This window comes from Prionailurus bengalensis, chromosome A2 (genome assembly GCF_016509475.1).
Source record: "Prionailurus bengalensis isolate Pbe53 chromosome A2, Fcat_Pben_1.1_paternal_pri, whole genome shotgun sequence".
In the NCBI taxonomy this organism is placed as follows: Eukaryota; Metazoa; Chordata; class Mammalia; order Carnivora; family Felidae; genus Prionailurus; species Prionailurus bengalensis.
Genome location: NC_057348.1, coordinates 29,921,298 through 29,941,864, shown reverse-complemented (window position 1 = coordinate 29,941,864; position 20,567 = coordinate 29,921,298). Strand labels below are relative to the sequence as shown.

General features: G+C 43.4%; 1 protein-coding gene across 4 annotated transcripts in view; it reads right to left on the bottom strand.

Moving 5' to 3' along the window:
* PTPRG (protein tyrosine phosphatase receptor type G) overlaps positions 1–20,567 on the bottom strand; it is a 717,269-nt gene that overhangs the window by 145,864 nt on the left and 550,838 nt on the right. For all 4 annotated transcript variants that reach the window (XM_043587811.1, XM_043587813.1, XM_043587812.1 and 1 more), the window contains exon 7: positions 1,241–1,398. In XM_043587811.1, the coding sequence (XP_043443746.1) occupies positions 1,241–1,398 (158 nt within the window). The remainder of the gene's footprint in view (positions 1–1,240; positions 1,399–20,567) is intronic.

Below are 20,567 nucleotides of genomic sequence, written 5' to 3'. Positions count from 1 at the left end.
TCAGTTTTACCACTGATATTATCACATAATTCCAGAACCTCCCCTTGCCCACTACAACATTCCTTAGTCCTAGCTGTCACGCTCTGGGAAGACATTTCTGTGAGCAGCTCTAGTAAGAACCTTCCATTTTTAGACCATCCAGGTTAATGGCTCAAATCCCTTTTCTTACAAATCCTACCCATTGTTGTTGGTTCTCGTTTCTGAAATTATGGAGAAGAAACATAATCTTCTACTCCAGTGCATGCTGTATTTCGACGTCTCACATATATCCCCTCTAAGAATTTTCTTCTATCTATTATCCTTCATGAGGTGATTCCAAGGTTCCCTGTCCCTTCTCACTCCCACCTGCCTGGTGGTTCCTATTCCTCTGACATGGCCCCCAACCCCATCTCCATTTCACCAATTGCTAAATGCATCCTCCCGTGAAATCAGCCCAGGTCACACTGGGAGAGAAGCGGTCAGTGTCGTGGTCACTAACGTGGGTTTTGGAATCAGACAAACCTGGGCTTGGTTTCTGGCTTCAACATTCATTAGCCATGAATTCTTGGGCATGTTACCCAATCCCTCCAGGCCACGATGTCCTTATGTATACATCTTAGCCCAAGAGCCGTCTCTCAACTGTGTTTGCCCACTAAGTTGGCTATAACTAAAGTGTTTGCACACAGAAAGAGTTCAATCGATGCTATTTATTCTTTCATTTCATTGTGTATACAATCCCTCTCTTTTCTGAACTCTGGGTACGTTTAATGGGTCAGAGCATGCTCTCTGGGGTCGGACACCATGGCTTAGTCACTGGCTGTGTGGCCTTTGGCAAGTTAGTTCACTTCTGTGTCTCTCTATTAAATGGGGGTACAAAAGGGTACTTACTGCGTAGGATTGTTGTTCACGAGGATTAAATGGGTCAACACATATAAAGAGCTTAGAAGAGTTTCTGGCACAAGCTGTCATCATCATAGAGGGTAGCTATTCTCTCCTCAAGATCGATACTTACATAATACCCGATTTCATAGCTGCAGCTCTGCTCAGCCAGTTAATTTGCGGCTGAGAGGCCATGTTTCATAGTTTACAATTCTTGGTTTCAAAAATATGTTTGTTGGAAAGAATGAAGGAATCAACGGGGAGTAGAGGATCAAAATTAAAAAAAAAAATCCTTACTGGTGTTCTGTAACAATGTTAGACAGTTCAGTCAACATAAACAAACAAGTAAACACAGAGGCCCCATTTGGGGCTGAATATCTACCTGATGGTAAGAGATGGGGACAGGCTTCCGGAAGACTATCCACTCCACAATTTCACTACATGGTGGGGTGGTCAGAGAACCTGTATACCGGTAATAGCTGCCCAGGGATGCAGGCAGGAGGTCCCGGAGGACGAAAGGATCCAGAAAGGTCTCCTTCTCTGTTTGGAGGAAGAGGGAAAAGAAAGGCACAATGGTAAGTCGTATTATGCTGCAGACACACAGTCAAACCCTCGGCATGCTGGTGCCACATCACAAGCCTTATGTTTGTTTACATCCTGAGAAACACTAACATTTGGTGGTGGGAGGGCCTCAGAAAACAAAGCAGTGTTTCCCAGGGTGTGTTCTGAGACACCACAGTGCACTGTATTTCATGAAAAACACGTTCCATGATGAGCAACGCAGGGCAATCTGCAGTCCCTCCCTCTTCCCCCAGGTAAGAGCCACAACACTAGCACAGTGAAGTCTCTGAGAAGTCCTGCAGGAAAAAACGGACTTGATTTTATGTAACCCACCCCTTCCCAGTCTTGCTTCACCACTGAACCCTTCCCCATCTGATACTTATGAACTAAAAGTCAGTGGAATGAACTCTGGGATGCCCAGGAGAAACTCAGCATGAAAAGAAAACTATAAGCCAACGGTAAAGCTCAATTCCAAAGTTGGTTACATCTCATTACAGTTTCACCCAGTGCCTACCCAAATCAAAGTGAAATCTAACCAACAAACAACCCTGACGTGAATGGGTTGTATGATGGCCCTGAAAATAGGCTCCTTCTTCTTACAAAAGCAGAGGGGTCTTTCTGTAAGTAGGAGAAATGATATTTTCAGTTGAGACCTAAAAATATTATCTCACGATAACTCTATGAGAAAAACAAGGTGTGGAAGGGAATAGTGCCTGCCCGAGATCACATAGCTCCTAAGTGGCAAAACTGGGATATGAACCCAGGCACGTTGACACCAAAACTTGGACTGACTCAGCTAAAGATGAAGCTGAAGTTAACTATGTGAATATTGAAGGGTGGGGGCAAAACAGAAGAAAAGCATTTGTGGCTGTGCAAACAGCACATGCAAAGGTCCAGAGGCAGTAAGAAACGGTGCAGCAGAGATTAGGGCACGGTGTTACAGTTCTCCCAATCAGGCACAGTAGATCATCCAGACTCTTTCCCAAATCAGAGAAGGCTCTACTCTTTTCCTGGGTCTCCAAAGGTTTAGCCCTCCCTGAATTTAAGTCTGGGATTCCTTTCTTATACCTTTTAGGGATATAGTAAGCTATTATAGTCCTGTTAGTCGTTTGCCTTAGCTCCCTGATGGCCTTCACCATGGGCCCAAGGACATTCCTGGGGGCACCCTGAGGGCCCCAGGTTACTTTCTGGACATATCTGTGCCCACAGGAATATTCTTTCCAGGCTCCCACCCCTCTTTTTTCTTCTTCTTTTATGTAGAACAATCAGTACAGGTATTTGGGCAACTGTGTATCCATAGACTCGAGAGATCTCTGTAACTGGGGGATAATGCAAAACCCCAACAGAAATCAACTCCTCAAAGGAATTTTTTTTTTTTTTTTTTTTTGCCGGGGTGGCTCCGTCAGTTCCGCATCCGACTTCAGCTCAGGTCATGATCTCACGGTTCATGGGTTCGAGCCCCACATTGGGCTATGTGCTGACAGCTCAGAGGCTGGAGCCTGCTTTGGATTCTGTGTCTCCCTCTCTTTCTGCCCCTCCCCCACTCATGCTCTATCTCTCTCTCTCTCAAAAACAAACATTAAAAAAACTAAAAAAATTTTTTCTTTAATGTTTACTTGTTTTTGAGAGAGAGAGAGAGCGAGAAAGAGAGAGCGAGTGCACAAGTAGGGGAGGGACAGAGAGGGAGACACAGAATCTGAAACAGGCTTCAGGCTCTGAGCTGTCAGCACACAGCCCGACACAAGGCTCGAACCCATGAATCATGTGATTATGACCTGAGCCGAAGTGGGACCTAGGTGCCCCAAACGACTCTTTTAAAATAATTAAAGTGGCAATTTCCTTTTGGTAGAGATTAACTGAATAACACTCCACACTTATTTAACTTTTACTGTATGCCAGGCACTATTCTAAATATTTACATGTTGTAAACATTTAAGCAGTACTCACTGTATGTGTCCGGTCTTTTTCTTAGAACTTTACAATGATTAATTTATTTAATTCTTAATATAGCCCCACAAAGTAGTCCTACTATTCCCAATTTACAGAGCTGGAATGCACAGCCAGGTAGTTGGGTTTAGAGTCCAGGCTTTTATTATTCTTTCATTTTATTTTATTTTATTTTATTTTATTTTACTTTATTTTATTTTATTTTATTTTATTTTATTTTATTTTATTTTATGAGAGACCACGAGTGGGGAGAGGGGCAGAGGGAGAGAGAGAAAAAGAGAGAGAAAGAGAGAGACAGAGACAGAGACTTAATCAGGCTTCATGCTCATCGCAGAGCCCAACGCAGGGCTCAGTCTCCCGACCCTGAGACCATGACCTGAGCTGCAATCAAGAATCTCTCAAGTGACTGAGTCAGCCAGATGCCCTAGGCTTCCATTGTTCTGAAACCATCACTATATGCTTTTAATTTACAGCACTCTGTGTATGTGCTTTTAATAATCCAAATTTACAGATGTGGAAATCAAGGCACAGAGAGTTTAAATAACCAAGCCCAAGGTCACTAGTGAATGCAGAAACAGAAGCACTTATTCATGAGACTCAGAAAACTTGGCCGATTCTCATACAGGTTTTCAATTCCATTTTTTTTAAAGAAAAATTAAATATTAACTAATAGAGGCAAAAGTCTTCAAATTATAGGGTTCTATAACCAAAATGACAAAAGCGGTTTCTGTTTGGACAAAAGGCCGGAAATCACCGAATTGCTCCTCCGCCCGCTGGCAAGTGTGGGTTTTAATTTCAACCTGGTTACCAGCAGCCTAATGATGGGGTAAATGTCTGCAAGCGAGCTTGGCTGGGACCGGGTTGGCTGGGAGCAGGAAACATGTTGGCCTTTGCTTGCCGCCTCTGTGCCTCCTGGGCTGTGTAAATAGGCAACACGAGGCCCCAAGCAATACGGGGGGCATAGGGCCTGGCATCACAAGCCACAACATCACCATCTTCATGGTAGGTGAACTTGGCATCACACCACAGCCCACCGAGCTGCCTTAGGATCAAGGGCTCCAGACTGAACGACCAGAAAATCTTTTGAGTTTTTCCCTAGGAGCCTGATCCAATATGTGGCCTGCAGTTCAGCATGCTGCGGGTAGACAGGTAGAGACGAGAAAATCCCTCCACACTTGCACACCCACAGGGGTGAAGCCCCACCTACAGCATCCAGTCCAGGAACAGGTGGTGGCTTTAAGGAACATGAAAAGATAGAGCAGAAACACCTGCCCTGCCAACCTGAGGTGGCCGGATTTCACAAGGGCACACTGTTTCAGCAGGACTGGGACTCTGAAATATACACAAGTTCCTGTACGGGCTTATGAATTCGGCAGGGACTGATGGAAACTGCAGGTGTGACCATTGCTATAAGTGCATAAGGGCCTTTTTTTTTTTTTTTTTTTTGTCCTTGACCAAACCCAAGGGCTTCAGAGGTAGGTTCTAGCATTGACTGATGAGCAGGTGCCATCAAATGGGTGGCAGGGCAGGTAGACATGGTGACAGGGACAGAGAAGCAGCTTTGCTGCTTGTTGACTACGCCACAGTCACCACAATTGGGTCAGATTCTGAGACCTGGAAGGGGCTTAGACCACCCTAGTTCAGAGGCTTTGGGAGTCAAGGAACCCTTTATTCAAACAAAATCTCACACGGGAAGCAGCCAACTCAACAAGTTCAAGTGCAGCCCCTGTGGTTAACGTTGAGCTGGGAACCCAGGGACACCTTGGAAACCACCAATTTAGTCCAATTCTTTAATTTTACGGCTGGGGAAATAGAAGACCAGAGGGATGGTCAAACACTTGAGAACACAGAAATTCAGATGGGATCCTTTCTTCAAAGAAACTGCTCAGGATCTGGGACAGTAAGCCTAGGAGTAGGAGCTGAAAACCAAAATCCAACCACTGCCCTCTTCAGTCCCTCATGTCTCCGTCCCTAAGGAGTTGGGGAGGAGAGAAGATTCCCAGCCCGTAGGGTTCAAATCTCAACTTCCTGACCTGTAAGCTGTGTGATCTTAGTTACTAAAGCTTCCCAGGCTGTTGTGACCTTAGAACATAGTAAGCATCTCATAAATGACAGATATCGTTCTTATTCTAATTCTTAATACTTGTATTATTATTACTTTTTTAAACTACCAAGGCCTGGCCACCTACACCTTACATAGCTATGTAGTTCCTTTAATGCTTGCACATGTCTTTTTTTTTTTTTTTTTAACCTTGATTACTAGTGCCTTAAAGGTGCATCACGTCTGACATATGCCCCATCAACCTGGGCAACACAGGTTAGAATTTTCTTTGCCAAAGCTCTAGTAAGAGCTTTGGAACCAATGGATATTTAATAGCTGTGTGACTTTAGGGAAAGGTCTTAAGCTCTCTGAGCTACTTCTCTTATCTGTAAAATGGGAATTCTGAGAGTATTTACTCTTTGGGATTGTTGTGATAATTAAGCAAGCTCATAAATATAAGGGGCTTAGCACAGCGCCTTGGGAGCCCTGATTTATCAAGGCAAGCACTTGGCTGAGAGCAGACCAGCTCATTTTGTGTTTTAAGCCAGGGATTGGCAAATGTTTTCTGTAAAGTGCCAGATAGTAAATATTTTAGGTTTTGCAGGCCAAGAGGCAAAATCAAAGATGTCACACAAGTACTTATATTAACAAACACATTTCCACCACCTTATTATTTTTTTTTGCACAACCTTATTAATGATATTCAAAACACTAATAACAGAGAACAATTTTAAATCGATACATCTATTATAAGAAGAATGAATTGTTTTGTGGGGGATAACATTTCACTTAGAGTTTGAATGTAAAAACCATTCTTAGGTCAAGGGCCATACAACGATAGTCAGTGAAATGGATTTTGCCATCAGGCCACATTCTTCTCTACCCTTACGTTGATGGGGGTAGGGGACAAGTGTTAGAAAGTCACCCTGATAACCAGGGCTACAACTTGAGGGGAGCAGAACTTTACATGTTCAAGTGTCTCTACCATTAGTGATCATTTCTTTGGTGAATAGACATTCCAGAATTAACTCTTGAGTTGTTGTCTTTCCTCCTTGAGTTTTCTAGTTAACACCGAACAATAATTTTTACTGATCTTCCTGAACATTCCATTTCCTGCTCAGTCCCATAGGGAATGTTCCACTGACAAATGGGGTGCTCATAATGCTCCGTTGTAAGTTAGAAATAATTTTAGAGACGGTGGCACTCTCTTTCTCACACTGCCCACGAAGCCCACATAAGCCACAAGGTACGTAACTGGCTGGACCCAAGGGAATTCCTGAGTACAGCCACAGAGAAGGAAGGAAGGATGTACTTTTCAGGTGAAAACATAAACTCTCCCAATATCTGCAAAATGGGATTTTAACAGTGTCAGGCGCTTAAGTAGGTTAGATGAATAAATGAGTATTAAGTGAATTAACATTAGTTAAGGGCTGAGGAGGTTGTCTGGCACAGCATAAGTACCTATTTAAGTACTTGTTACCTGACTCTTGTTATCAAAGGGCAGTGTGACTCCAAACCCATCCTGATTAGGGCATGCTGCCTCCAACTCTGATCCAAATTAGTAATTTGAATTCAAAACATTCCTTTCCCAGCCACTTACCTAGTTGAGAAAAATATTTGAAACACTATTTATACCACCATTCATTCCATTAAACCATAATAAGAAGGTTCTGTGCATTACTAGATAAAAGAATTGAAAGGGAATGAATCTCATATTCCACTTTCAAGGATCCCAGTGCTGTATGCAGACAATATTATATTTTAATAATTAATTGTTCATCAAAGAAAAAGATGAAGAACAGGGATGCTAAATTCAAAGTTATTCAAATTGCAGAAATGAATAATGTATGACTTTTATATTAAATACACACTGTATTAAGTAGTCTACATTTCACCCAACTCTGTCTTTCATTTTTAAGCATTTTGCACGACAATATGAATAATCAGTTAGGGGAGGTTTATTTAGAAAAAGAAATACCTTATTTGAATGCAAACGGAGTATATCCGAAGATGATTAAATTTTTCTTATCAATTAGAAAATTTTGTATGAGGGCTTTAAAGTCATGGTCAACCATTAAACCCAGCGCAGCCCAGTTATCCTTTTCAACACTAAATTAGAACTGGCTCGATTCTGTTCAATTTCTTATTTCTGATAGCAGTGCCAGGAGGCAATCTTTAATTAAAGAAAATTTGAAAGATTCAAACATGCATAATTGGATTAAAAATGTGATCATTAAAACATTAGATGATAATCATCTGATTGATTGCATTTTTCAGTGCGTTAATAACCTAATATTTTCAATGCTTTGGTTATATAGGAAGGAAGAAATCCCTTTAGAAGGTAGGATGAACAATCAAAATACAGATGAGACCTATACAGTAACCAGGAATTATGGAATGAGACTGAAACACAAACAAGCAGACCTACCCCGAGGAACACAGTGTCACATGGGGCAGAATGTGGCGGACCCTAAGGGAGGGATATCTGTGCCACTCTTCAAATGAGCAGTCAATCAATTTTAGGGAAGTGTGTAAGATAAACAAATCAAAGAGAGTCCAAGCTTTTCTTTAGCCCAATGACTGCTGAGTTTCTTCAGGATTTCCCAAAACTTTTTGTAAGGAAAAGCTATTATGTTTCCCTTAACCGCTTAAAGTCACTGGGGTAGGACTGGTCTTCTGCTTCCTGCTGGGAAGCGTAGGGAGAGAGTGACATTGGAAAACACTGGGTCACAGGTCACTCTACACGGGGGAAGAAGATTTATGACACTGCTGCTCAGAGTTAATGTTCATGGACACCACCTGGGGAGCTTGTTAAAATGTAGATTCTCATCCGGTAAGTCTGGGTTCGAGTGGAGAATCTGCGTTTTTCACAATACTGAGTATATTAGAGTAGTCAGTTTCTGTACGGACTGTATTAATGGGCCCCCACAGTGTCCGCAGCATCATCCACTGCTACTTTCTGACTCTTAGGTACAGCCACACATGATCACATTACCCAGGGCCTTTGCACTGGCTCTTTGCTCTGAAACATTTCCTCACTGCTCTATTCATGGCTAATTTTAGAGCAAATGCCTTTCAACTGCTAATAACTTAGTCCGATTTGAATGACACATTTCTCAGTGAGGTCTTCCCTGACTACTATTTTGAAAATGACAATTTTCAGAGCAGGCTCATGAAGGAAGCATTTGATTAAAAACCTGAAGGCAGAAATGAGCCATGCAGCAACCTAGAGAGAACATTCCAGGCAGAGAGAAAAGTGCAAAGGGATTCTTCCTGGTGTGTGGCTGGGGTGAAGTGAACAAGAGGGAAGACAGAAGGAAAAGTTCAAGAGCCCCAAATTTGATAGGCTCTAGGAGGAAAAAGATCAGCTGTTGGTTAAAGTACAATCTGGAATTAGGCTAAAAATTGTGAAGATGCCATCAATGACTCTATGAGTCTAGAAACATGAGTCTATGAGTCTAGAAACCCAGAGTCTGATCCTGGGTTAAGTCTGGATCAGCCATGAATGGGCCGTATGATTTGAGAATGGCTTTCGTGTGACAAGCTGGTGACCAAAGGGCCTGTTGACCACAGGAATGGAAAATGGAGGTCATGATAGAAATAAAGAGCCTGAGGACCTGAATCCAGGGGATTTAGGAGCATGGCATCTAGATGCCCTCATGGAAGTCAGAAAACATTGGATTATAATTAAGATGGTGGCAGAGGCCTCCTAGAAGGAGCTGAGGAATTAATTTTATGATCTAAATACAAGCAATGATACCTGCTCTGTATAAATGGATGTTGGTTATTAGGCAGGTCATCTCCCTGACATCAGCAAGGAGGAAGGAATGGGAAAGATGGAGCAATGGAAATGCGCCTGGCCCGTAAGAGGCTTCATGATAGATGATTTTAGGGAACAAGCCTAAAGTTACAACAAGGGGATCCTGGGGAAGTCCCCCAAGAATCACAAAGAACTGACGGATTCCAAAGAGTTACAGAGGACGTTGGTTCCATTTCATTTTACAATTGAGGACAAGGAGGTCCAAAGGGGGACAGTGACTGAACCACGACCACACAGTGAAGTAGAAGTGAATCTGGGTCTCAGATGCCCAGCGCCAGGCTCTTTCTTATCCTATTCTGGGTCCCTGGGCTCTGAGTTCCTCCCTCGCCCTGATGTAAAAATGACGGGAGGAAATCTCACTGAAGAATGAAGAACTTGGCTTTTATAAACATAAATCTAACCCTGACACTGCCCAGGTCAAATCTTCCAGTGGTTTCTCACTTCAATTAGAATAAAATCCAAACTGCTTACCGTGGCCACAAGGCCCTATATGATCTATCTACCTCTGCAGCCCTTCACCTCTGCGCTCGCCTTTGCTGACAACCCACCTGTCTCCTCACCTTGCTGTTCCTCACCCACCTTGCTCAAATGCTCCTCCCCAGCATCACTCCATATGGGGGATTTCTTTTCACCCTGAGTCCTGCAAGGTGAAAGGTTATCTCCTCAGAGCCTACCCCAGACACCCCTCTTGGTATGTTCCTGCTGCATTCACTGTATCACACCTAGTTCATTTCCTTCCCACTCTGCTTTTACTTGTTTACTGTCTGTCTTCCCCAAGAGACTGATTGCTCCACAAGGGCGAACACCTCGCCTTTCCCGTCCACCCCATATACCCAATAACTAAAACACTGCCTGGAACATAGCAGGTGCCTAATAGTTATGTGAAAAGAGAATGAAGGAACAAACAAGCATGGTAGTTGGGATATCTTAAATAACCAGCGCATCCTAGGTATTGTGTCTCTTTCATATCTAAGTCACTGACAACTATAAGACACATCATTATTTCAAGGCAACAGGCCGCTAATTAAACAATGACATGACATCATGTGTAAGATGCATCCTGACTTTAGAGTTGTTAAAATATGAAGAAAATGGAAAAAAAAAAAACCCAACAAAACCTGTAACTATGTGTGAGGATGGATATTAACCAGACTTGGTGTGGTGATCACTTCACAATGTACACATACATTAAATCATTAGACTGTATACCTGAAACTGATATAATGTCAGGACACAAATATAGGACCAAAAATATATGAAGAAATGAGAGTCACACAATTGATGACATTAGGATATTGACATGACATTTTCAACAAGAGTCACATGAAAGGACTCCATCGTCTTTATGAGCCTACTAGAAGCCGGGTCGGGGCCTATTTTATGTGACCACAGTATAGAGTGCTCATGGGACCAGGCAGCAGCATTGACTCCCATCTGTTTATCCTGACTAGGTTCTCTAACCTCAGTTTACCCTTCAATGACCTGAACCCCTGGACTGCATTCCACAGTGTAGGATGTTCTACAGATCACCTCTTCTTACCAGAGCACATTTATATGTATGACCTCAGGGTCAGGCACTGCTGTAGATGTTCTCTAAATGAGGCTTCACAACTCGGTGAAGTAGGTATCATCATCCTGAGGAGGGCTGATAATCTGCCCAAGGTCATGGCTGTACAGACCTCGGTCTCATTACAGTCTGTGTAATGGCTTAATAGTGGTCTCTTCTCTTTAGCAGGCTGGAGGCTCCATTATGGCCAGACTGTGGCTCCCAACTATACCCTCAGTACATAACACAGTGCCTTAAAGAGTAGGTCATTTATACATGGCTGAAAAAAACATTTTTGATCAAACTAAATCACGAAGTAACTCTAAGTCAAAAGTGGCCCAGGGGCCAGATCTAACCTAGCACCTGTTTTTGTAAATGAAGTTTTATTGGAACATAGCCATGGCCATTTGTATACAAACTGTCTATGCCCGCTTCCAGGTTACAACTAAACAACCGAGTTGTTGCAGCAGAGAACATATGGCCAGCGATGCCTAAAATCTTGCTATCAATCCCTTTACAGAGAGAGTTTGCTGATCCCTGTGCCTGTATGAAGAGGAGTAGGATATTTAAAAGAGGGGGCAACAAGCAATCCCATTTGAGAATGAATGGGGCAACCTACACAAGGCTGTAGAGGTGTGACTGTTACTTCTGCTTCTTAGACATTCTCCACCAGTGGGCATTCAACTCTCCACCAGAGAATGTAATTCTCTGCCCACTGGCCCTTCCTATAGGCTCATGACCATAACATGAAGAGCTGGTGTTATTCCAAGTTCTGAGCAAAGGCTGCTTGACTGGGAAAGAGCCCACCTGATTAATCGGATTCTTGAATTCAAGCGCCCAAAGACCCACTCCAAGGGCATGGAACAGCCACTCCATCCTGGTTCAAAGACATCTAGGCTCCTTGAGTTTACTGGTCCTGTCAGTTGGCCGAACGTGGCATTTTGATTTAAGGGTTGGCATTTGAGTAAAACGTATGTTGACATGAATATTTCCAAAGAAACACAAAAAGCAGAGTCTTGTCAACAATTAAGGAAATGAACAGGATATTTAAATTATAGAGTCATACAGTGACAAAAACCCAGTACTGTCACTGAACAGGTCCACTGCTCGCCTCTCTCCCCTACCCAGTGGTTGTAAATGACCGGGTATGTACATTGTTTTAGCGTCCTTCTGATGCTCAATCAGACCTAATTCACAGAGGAGAAAGTGAGGCTCACAAGAATGAATTTTGATTTTGACAAAAATCCGGAAGTTAATCAATGATGGAAATAGGAACTGGCCGAGCAGAGCTGGCAAAAGAATGTATTTTAGGATCTAATAAAACTGGGATCAAATTACTGTTCCACTCCATGAGCTGGGACAAATCAGCCGAGGCCTCTGAACCTCAGTTGACCCATCTGTAGCACAAGGTTAAGAATTTTACCTCACTGCGCTGTCGGGTAGGATTTATTAGGATTATACGTGCAGAACATCTGGGCAGGGTTAGGCCCACACCCAGGCATTACCAGATGAGAGGATCTTCTTCGTTTCCCACACTTTCTGATTCCTTGCCCATGACCCCTTCCCCTGATGTCAAAGGGACTGGCTACCCCAATCACTTTGTGACCATTTTCTTCCTCATGTGGTTTTATTTTGCATGACTCAACTCACTCCAGCAACATACATTCTATTTCAACACCCAGGTAGTGACGGAAGCAGCACTCAGGGATCCGCAATCATATCCCGTCACCTCCATACTCACATCAACAAGTAACAACAGTAATGGGAATGGTGACGGGGAAGGGGGCAGTGACAGCAGCTGAGGTTGACGCTGACCGTGTGCTAGCCACAGCAGGTACAAGAAGTCACTGACTCCTCGGGACAAACCAGTAAGGTTGGCATTATTATTACCTCATTATACAGCTGAGAAACCAGAGCCACAAAAAGCTTATGTGACTTGTGCAGGCTGTGCCTAGTCCAAATAATCCTGGTATTAATTCCGGAGCCTTGCTCTTGGCCATGCCACCATGGCGCCTCTCCCGTGCCAAGGTGACATTGGTATAGCACGGTGGGAAAACCACACAAAGTAGCCCCAGGTACTTCAGTGAGCACCTTTGCAGTAGATGACAGGAGACATAATTTAAACTTTTCTCTTTGCTTTCCACATCCCATTGAAACAACCAGGAAAAGGGCATTTCCTTGGGCTCCCATGATCCTGTGCAAATGATCAAATACTGACAGAGAAGGCTGGGCCAAATGACACCTAGCCTCAAATTCAAATCCAATGTAAAGGGAATCACTTTTGAAGTCATTTTCTGTCTTAACATTATTGGTAACAACACTGTGAGTGATAAGATAGAAGCCGCACAGCATCCCATTTCCTGGCCCTGGCTAAGAAAAGAAATGGAAATAGCTCCCATCTACGGTGGTAGTTCTGACACGTTGGAAGTCCAGGAAACTGTGGAAATGGCTTAAGTGCGCCTGTTTCTCGAAGATTTTGAGATCAAAAGTGTTCAGATAAGCATCTGCCCTTCCTGGATCCATAACAGATGTGAGCCAATTAGCCAAGACCAGGGTACTGAATATTTATAGCACACTTCAGGAAAGTTCCATGTAATTAAATGCCAGAGACATAAACTTCAAACAGGAAATTTTGTCGCATGTTAAGATGTTCAAAACTATCAGTGGGCTGCTAGATGATATAGCATCGGGTTTCCTATTGAAAAGGGAGAAAATAATTTGATTTCTTTAAGGTAAACATTAAACCGGAACTCTAATTAATTCAGTTGAAACACATTCGGATTACATGGCGATTTGGGTGAGATCAAAAGTGAAGCCCATCTCTGAGAAGTCTATCAAATGGTAAGTAATGACATGAGTAGACACTTACATCATCCCAACATGAACAAGCCACTAACTCTATTAGCACAGTGACCGTAATAGCTACCATTTAGTTAAGGCAGGGTTGGCAAACTTTTTCTATAAAGGGCCAGAGAGTAAGTGTTTAAGGCTTTGTGGGCCTTAACTCTCTGTGTTACAGCCACTGAACTCTGCTCTCATGGTGCAGAAGCTGTCACAGACAATATGTACACAAATGAATGTGGCTGTGTTCCAGTAAAACTTTATTTACAAAAATGGGCAGCAGGGAAGATTTGGCTCACAGATTGCACTTGCTGGTCGATGATTTAGAGGACAGTGGACAGGTGCCAGCCACCCTTTCTTCTTAGTTATTTCCTTATCGGAATGCATGTAGCATTAACACCTATGGGGCCTTATCCCCATCTTACAAGGTGGAACCCCAGTGACAGAGAAATGCGACGATTTGTTCCAGGATCACAAAGCTCCCAATGGGGCAAGCCAGAATTCAAACCCAAGACAGACTACATTCTGAAGCACTGTTTCAGAATCCAGTGTTCCTAAAGTCACATTATATGTGAAAAATAACAAACACTATTTCTTTAAAAATATTCTATAACACAGACTTTTCAGAAAATTCATTCCAATGTTCTAATTGCTTATTCATATGAACACAGGAGATTACTCTGCAGGTGAAGAATATTAGTCTTTTTAATCTTCACCACCAAGAATGGGATGCCCCCCCCCCCACCACACACACACAAAAGTTTCCTCATGATATTAAAATTGCCCTAAAGGCAGGGAAAATCTCGTTCATCATTTTATCCTCAACACCTTCACTAGCACTTTGTAGGACCTCCAAGGATGACAGGACGCATAAACTCTATGATTAAAGAAGCTTAAAGTTCACATACACAAAACAGGCAAGAAGCCCTCAAACCACATCAAATCATCTCTGCCCCATCTTCTTGCTGCTGGACTGTAATGACACATAATACTATTTCTGTCTAGTAGCTGAATTTCCCCCCAAAGGTCCCTTGCCCTGGGATTTGTCCTTTTCTTCCAAAGTTCATGCAAGACTCTTTTTAGGAACTTGAGCCATTTAGCCACAGACAGAAAGTTTATGCCAAGATCTTGACCCCAGGGATAATCACAATGGTGCAAGAATGATGATGGCAGAACATGGTCCCATTAAGCATTTCTTTGCATGTCCTTTCTACAGTGTGTATAACAAACCTAAATCAAGGCTGAAAGAGGCAGGTGGTGGCCCTGGCAGAGAACAGAGGGGGAGATGGTCTGGGAGTAAAGGGGGCCAATCTCAAGTCACAAAGACCTTGATTCAAGCCACTCAGGCAATGCCTGCTTTGCTTACCTTTCTATATAAAGGGGGACAGGATAAACTGTATCTCAGAGGCTTTCTGGAGCATTCACTGGTGCCTGTCCAGATAATTAGACCCTGGCCTGGTGCAGAGACAGCCTGCACCAGCACAGTAGCAGTGGGGAGCCTTTGTTTTTAAACCTGAGACCTGATTCCCCATCCCCTTTGTTTCTGATTTCCTTTTTCCAAATTCCAAAAGGACTCGTTGCCTCTCAAAGTCATCTCTTAATGATAGAATCCCAAGGTGGCCACAGTTCTTTCTTTGGCCTGCAATCAATTTGCAGAGAGAACAAACAGTCTGTCAGGGGTACTTACGGTGAAGCGTTTTTTAAAAGGTGCTGTCACTCCCCTCTTTGCTTGTTGTAAGGCCACTTGGTACCTGATGTGTCCCACAGGAAAGTGCTGTCGGAATCTCTTACTTTCTAAAGCTAATGACTGTCTTCTTTGATTGTGAAATTTAACACACACGCAGAAGGGTGCACAAAACATAAATACACTGTTGACAAATCATCCTAAAGTGAAACCTGGGGTGACCAGAACAGGGGCAGCCCTTTGCACCCTCCCTGGACCGGTGCCTCATCACTTTCCCATCCTGCCCCAACAAGTAACCGGCATCCTCTTTTTACAAGTCATTGTTACTTTGTTTTTCTTTTAGTATTACCACCTACAGATGCACCCCTAAACAATATAGGCCAAGTTTTCTCCGGATTTGAACTTGACATGGAGGAATGCTTTACACATTCTTCAGATTCTTGCTGTACGTTGTGGTTCTCATATGTGCCCAGGTTGTTGAGAGGTATAGGATCCCACCCCTTTCCATCAGGGTGGAATGTTCTATTGTAAAACTGTACCGTGTTTATCTAGCTTGCTGACGATAGGCATGTGAGGCATTTCTAGGTTTGGGCAGTCAGAAAAAACGTCACTGACGTTCTTGTACGCATCTCACGGTACACTTTCATCTGCGTTCTCTAGGGCACATACACATACAGGAGCTGGTATACCGTCAGGATTTTTAATATTTGGCTATCTGGTGCATATTGCCAGATTATTTTTGGGTTTTGTGAATGTATTACCTTTGAGAAATCAATATGCAATATACACGGGTCATTCTTTAATTTACAGTCATGTGAGCAAATCTACGGGGACAGTGTGGTGAATTTTTATATTATACCTTATGTAATCATCCTCCAGATCAAGATACATAATACTTTTATCACCTGAGAAAATTCCCTCATGTCTCCTCTCATTTACTATACCCCTCCATCTCACTATTTTGGCTTTTACCATCCAAGATTAGGTTTTTTTCTGTTCTTGAACTTGAGAGAAATGGAACTAAGCTGTATGTGCTCTCCTGTTTTCAAGTAAGTCAAGCAGCTGGTTACTTTTAATTGCTGCATAATACTCCACTGTCTGGCCATACTACAACTTGCATATTCAGGCTTCCATTGGTGGACATTTGGGTTGTTTCCACTTTGTGGCTAATATACACAAAGTTCCCATGGGCAAGTCTTTCTGTGGACATTTCTCTTGGGTGTATACCCACATGGGGGCTTGCCAGCTCAGAGGATAAGGCGTATGTACAGCTCTGGCAGAAACGGCCAAATGGCAAAAAAAAAGAAAAAGAAAAAAAGAAAAAAAAAGGTGGGGGGAGCGGGGCGCCTGGGTGGCTCAGTCAGTTAAGCATCCGACTTCAGCTCAGGTCGTGATCTTGCAGTCCATGAGTTCGAACCCCGTGTTGGGGTCTGTGCTGACAGCTCAAAGCTTGGAGCCTGCTTCCGATTCTGTGCCTCCCTCTCTCTCTGCCCCTCCCCTGCTCACATTCCGTCCTCCTCTCTGTCAAAAATAAATAAACATTAAAAAAAGAAAAACGAACAGAAGAAATGGCCACATGGCTTTCAGAGAGGCTGAACCATTGGCATCTCCACAGCAGCTGTCCTCAAGTGGCAAGGGTGCCGTGCCCCGGGCTGCTTTCTTCTAAAACAGTGTATGTTTAACATATCACATACATGTCACATATGATGTGCATAACATATCAGCAGGTGTACAAAACAAAGCCCCCCCCCCCCCCCCCCATCCTTTAGAGGAAATTCAGATTGCTCAAGGCCCGGAGTCCCTTTCCAGTTCTTCTTGAGGGGCAGAAACCTCAATCCTAGCAGGTGGAATATGGAAAAAAAAAAAAAACAGATGCAAATGTACCTGCTCCTACCATCACACGGAAACACTTGGCCAGGGAGTCACTTATATTTGCAAATTTCCTTTATCTCTCCCTTTCTGCTGAACGCCTGGGTGACTCCAGTGATTCGATATTGTCCATACATTCGGACAGCTGATGAGCATTCCAGGGCAGGGGAGAAAATGGGTGTCAAACATTCCAGAAATGAACCCAGTAGAAAACTAGTCAATCGGGGAAGCTATTTTGCAAAGAAAGTTTTGATCTTGTCATAGCCCCAACTTCCATCACTGAAAAACTTGGAAGAGCCTTGTTTTTTTACTTTAATTGAAGGGTGTTCTCAGGTGATCATTCATTTGTACTTTCACAGAGAGTTTTCTCGGAAGAGGCTGGTCAGAGAGGACAGGGGGAGGAGCCTTCTGGCTCTGCGTGGTGTCTGAGTCGATTTCTAACTGTCTTCCTCACAGTTCCTCTGAAGGGGAAAGATACCATCCTGCTCACTAAGGTAGTACATCCAACAGAAGATGGAAACGACAGTGAGGAGGGTAACAGGAAAAGAGGGACAGAGAGTCAAAGCTCAACAACCAAGCAATCACTACGAGCACGTTTCCTTGCAAAAACAAAAAAATTGGGGACAAGAGAGACAAGAGAGAGTGGTGAGTGTCGCGATGCCTTTTGACAGTATTCTAGAATATGTACATAAACAGGCTGCTGGATTTTGTGTGGATATTATAAAAAAGGAACAGAGGAGTAGGTAATCCAAAAAAATGAAAGAAAGAAAAACTTTTTAATTGACACAGGATATAATATACATTTCTGAGCACTGGTCAATTGGGTAAAACTAGTTGTAAGAGAAGGGTACATTTCTATACCTACTCACATACGAGTTTCTTTTTTTCTCTTTTTTCTTAAATGGGTTAAAAAAAACAGAACTAGATTAAGTTTTTCAGAACCAATATTTCTATCAGGTGTGGCTACTATTGAGGGCTGGTTCCTGAATACAGAAAGCAGCATACGTGACTGAGTCCATGCTGTGAACAGGATTCACAATATCTCCCGAAATCTCCCCCCCCCCCCCCCGTGGATATTGGTGGTGGTGTGTGAATAAAACACCTGACTATAGATATGTTTTACTGCATCCATGTACTGCTCTTTGGATAGATGGGGCGAGAATCAATGGCGAATCACAGCTCTCTATTTCTATTTCTTTTTTTTTTTTAAATGTTTATTTATTATTGAGAGAGAGACACAGAGCATGAGCAGGGGAGGGGCAGAGACAGGGTGAGACACAGAATGTGAAACAGGCTCCAGGCTCTGAGCTGTCAGCACAGAGCCTGATGCAGGGCTCGAACCCACGAACTGTGAGATCATGACCTAAGCTGAAGTCGGTTGCCCAACCAACTGGGCCACCCAGGCGCCCCTCTATTTCTATTTCTGCATGGCTCTCAAGTTTATAAAAATCACAATTCACCTAAAAAATGAACACATAAGAAACAACACTTCATGTTGCCATTGGGTTTCTAGATCTCTCTCCCCATCAACGAAGAAGCAATGTTGCTGAGCTCAGAGCTCCGACATGCTACATGCACTCACCACTAGAGACCTTTGTCTACAGGGATGCTGCTTAAAACCCTGAAACATTCCCCTCTCCGCCTGGACAGTTTCTATGTACTCTTTAGGTCTGAGTGGTCATTCTGTCTGAGATGTCTCCTCTGTACCCCCAAATACGTTAAACCTGCTGCTCCCCACTTTCTAATGCAATGACAATGCTTAATCGTATGTTTCCCCCAAGACTTTATAAATGCAAGGAGGGCAGGTCTGTCTGCTGTGCTCTCTCTGCCTAGCTTAGTAGTATGCTTAGATTAGGCACTTAAGGGGTGGCTCAGTTGGTTAAGTGTCTGATGTGGGCTCAGGCCACAATCTCATGGTTTGTGAGTTCGAGCCCTGCATCGGGCTCTCTGTTGTCAGAACAGAGCCCGCTTTGGATTTTCCATCCCCTTCTCTCTCTGTCCCTCCCCAGTTTGTTCTCACTTACTCTCTCTCTTTCTCTTTCTCTCAAAATAAACTAAAAAAAAAAACAAAAACAAAAATATCAGGCACTTAATAACTAGGCACAAAAGGAATAAGCACTGCTTCTAAGAACCTCTGAGCATTTTAAAAGTGAGAGCACCAATAAAAAAAAATTCTTGGGAAATGGGACTAGGAGAACGTCTTTGAAAGGAAGACGAGAACCTCCGTGCCAGCCAAGGGAGGGCAGGCCTAAGGTCTTCCTTCCAGAGACAAACTGCCAGCAGGAGCCTTATTATCCGGCAGCCTCCAGCTGCCGCACCTTCAGGATTGACCATGGTGTGCTCACGGAGGCTGGCCTTGCTGGCACACTCTAGCCGGTGACTGCCCACGACAGGGGAACCCAGGCTGGGCCACTCCTGCCCAATGCAGGACGTCTCTCCCAGGCAGTCTTGGCTCTGAGGTGCTCCAATGGCCTGGCCAACACTTCTTCTTGTTTCTGTTCTTGTTCTTCTTCTTTTTAAGTTAATTAATTAATTAAATATAATTTATTGTCAAAGTGACTTCCATACAACACCCAGTGCTCATCCCAACAAGTGTCCTCCTCCATGCCCATCACCCATTTTCCCCTGTCCCCAACCTCCCATCAACCCTCAGTTTGTTCTCTGTATTTCAGAGTCTCTTCTGGTTTGCCTCCCTCCCTCTCTGTTTGTAACCTTTTTCCCCCTTCCCCTCCCCCATGGTCTTCTGTTGAGTGTCTCAGGAGCCACGTATGAGCGAAAACATATGGTATCTGTCTTAGAGGGGAAAGTGGGCGATGGGCATCGAGGAGGGCACTTGTTGAGATAAGCACTGGGTGTTGCACAGAAACCAATTTGACAATAAATTATATTAAAAAAATATGGTATCTGTCTTTCTCTGACTGACTTATTTCACTTAGCATAATACCCTCCAGTTTCATCCACGTTGCTACAAAAGGCCAGATTTCATTCTTTCTCATGGCCAAGCAGTATTCCATTGTATATATAAACCACATCTTCTTTATCCATTCATCAGTTGATGGACATTTAGGCTCTTTCCATAATGTGGCTATTGTTGAAAGTGCTGCTATAAACATTGTGGTAAATGTGCTCCTATGAATCAGCACTCCTGTATCCTTTGGATAAATTCCTAGTAGTGTTATTGCTGGGTCATAGGGTTATTGCTATAAGTTCCTGGTAGTGTTATTGCCGGGTCATAGTTCTAGTTTTAATTTTTTGAGGAAACTCCACACTGGCCAAGACTTCTTGAGAGCTGCCTTCATCCAGTCCTCCTAGATTCCCTCCTCATTCAGAGATGTCAGACCTGTACTGTCATCCCAACGCTCTCCCCATCCAGACCTGCCCCTCTTTATCCCTCTCCTGC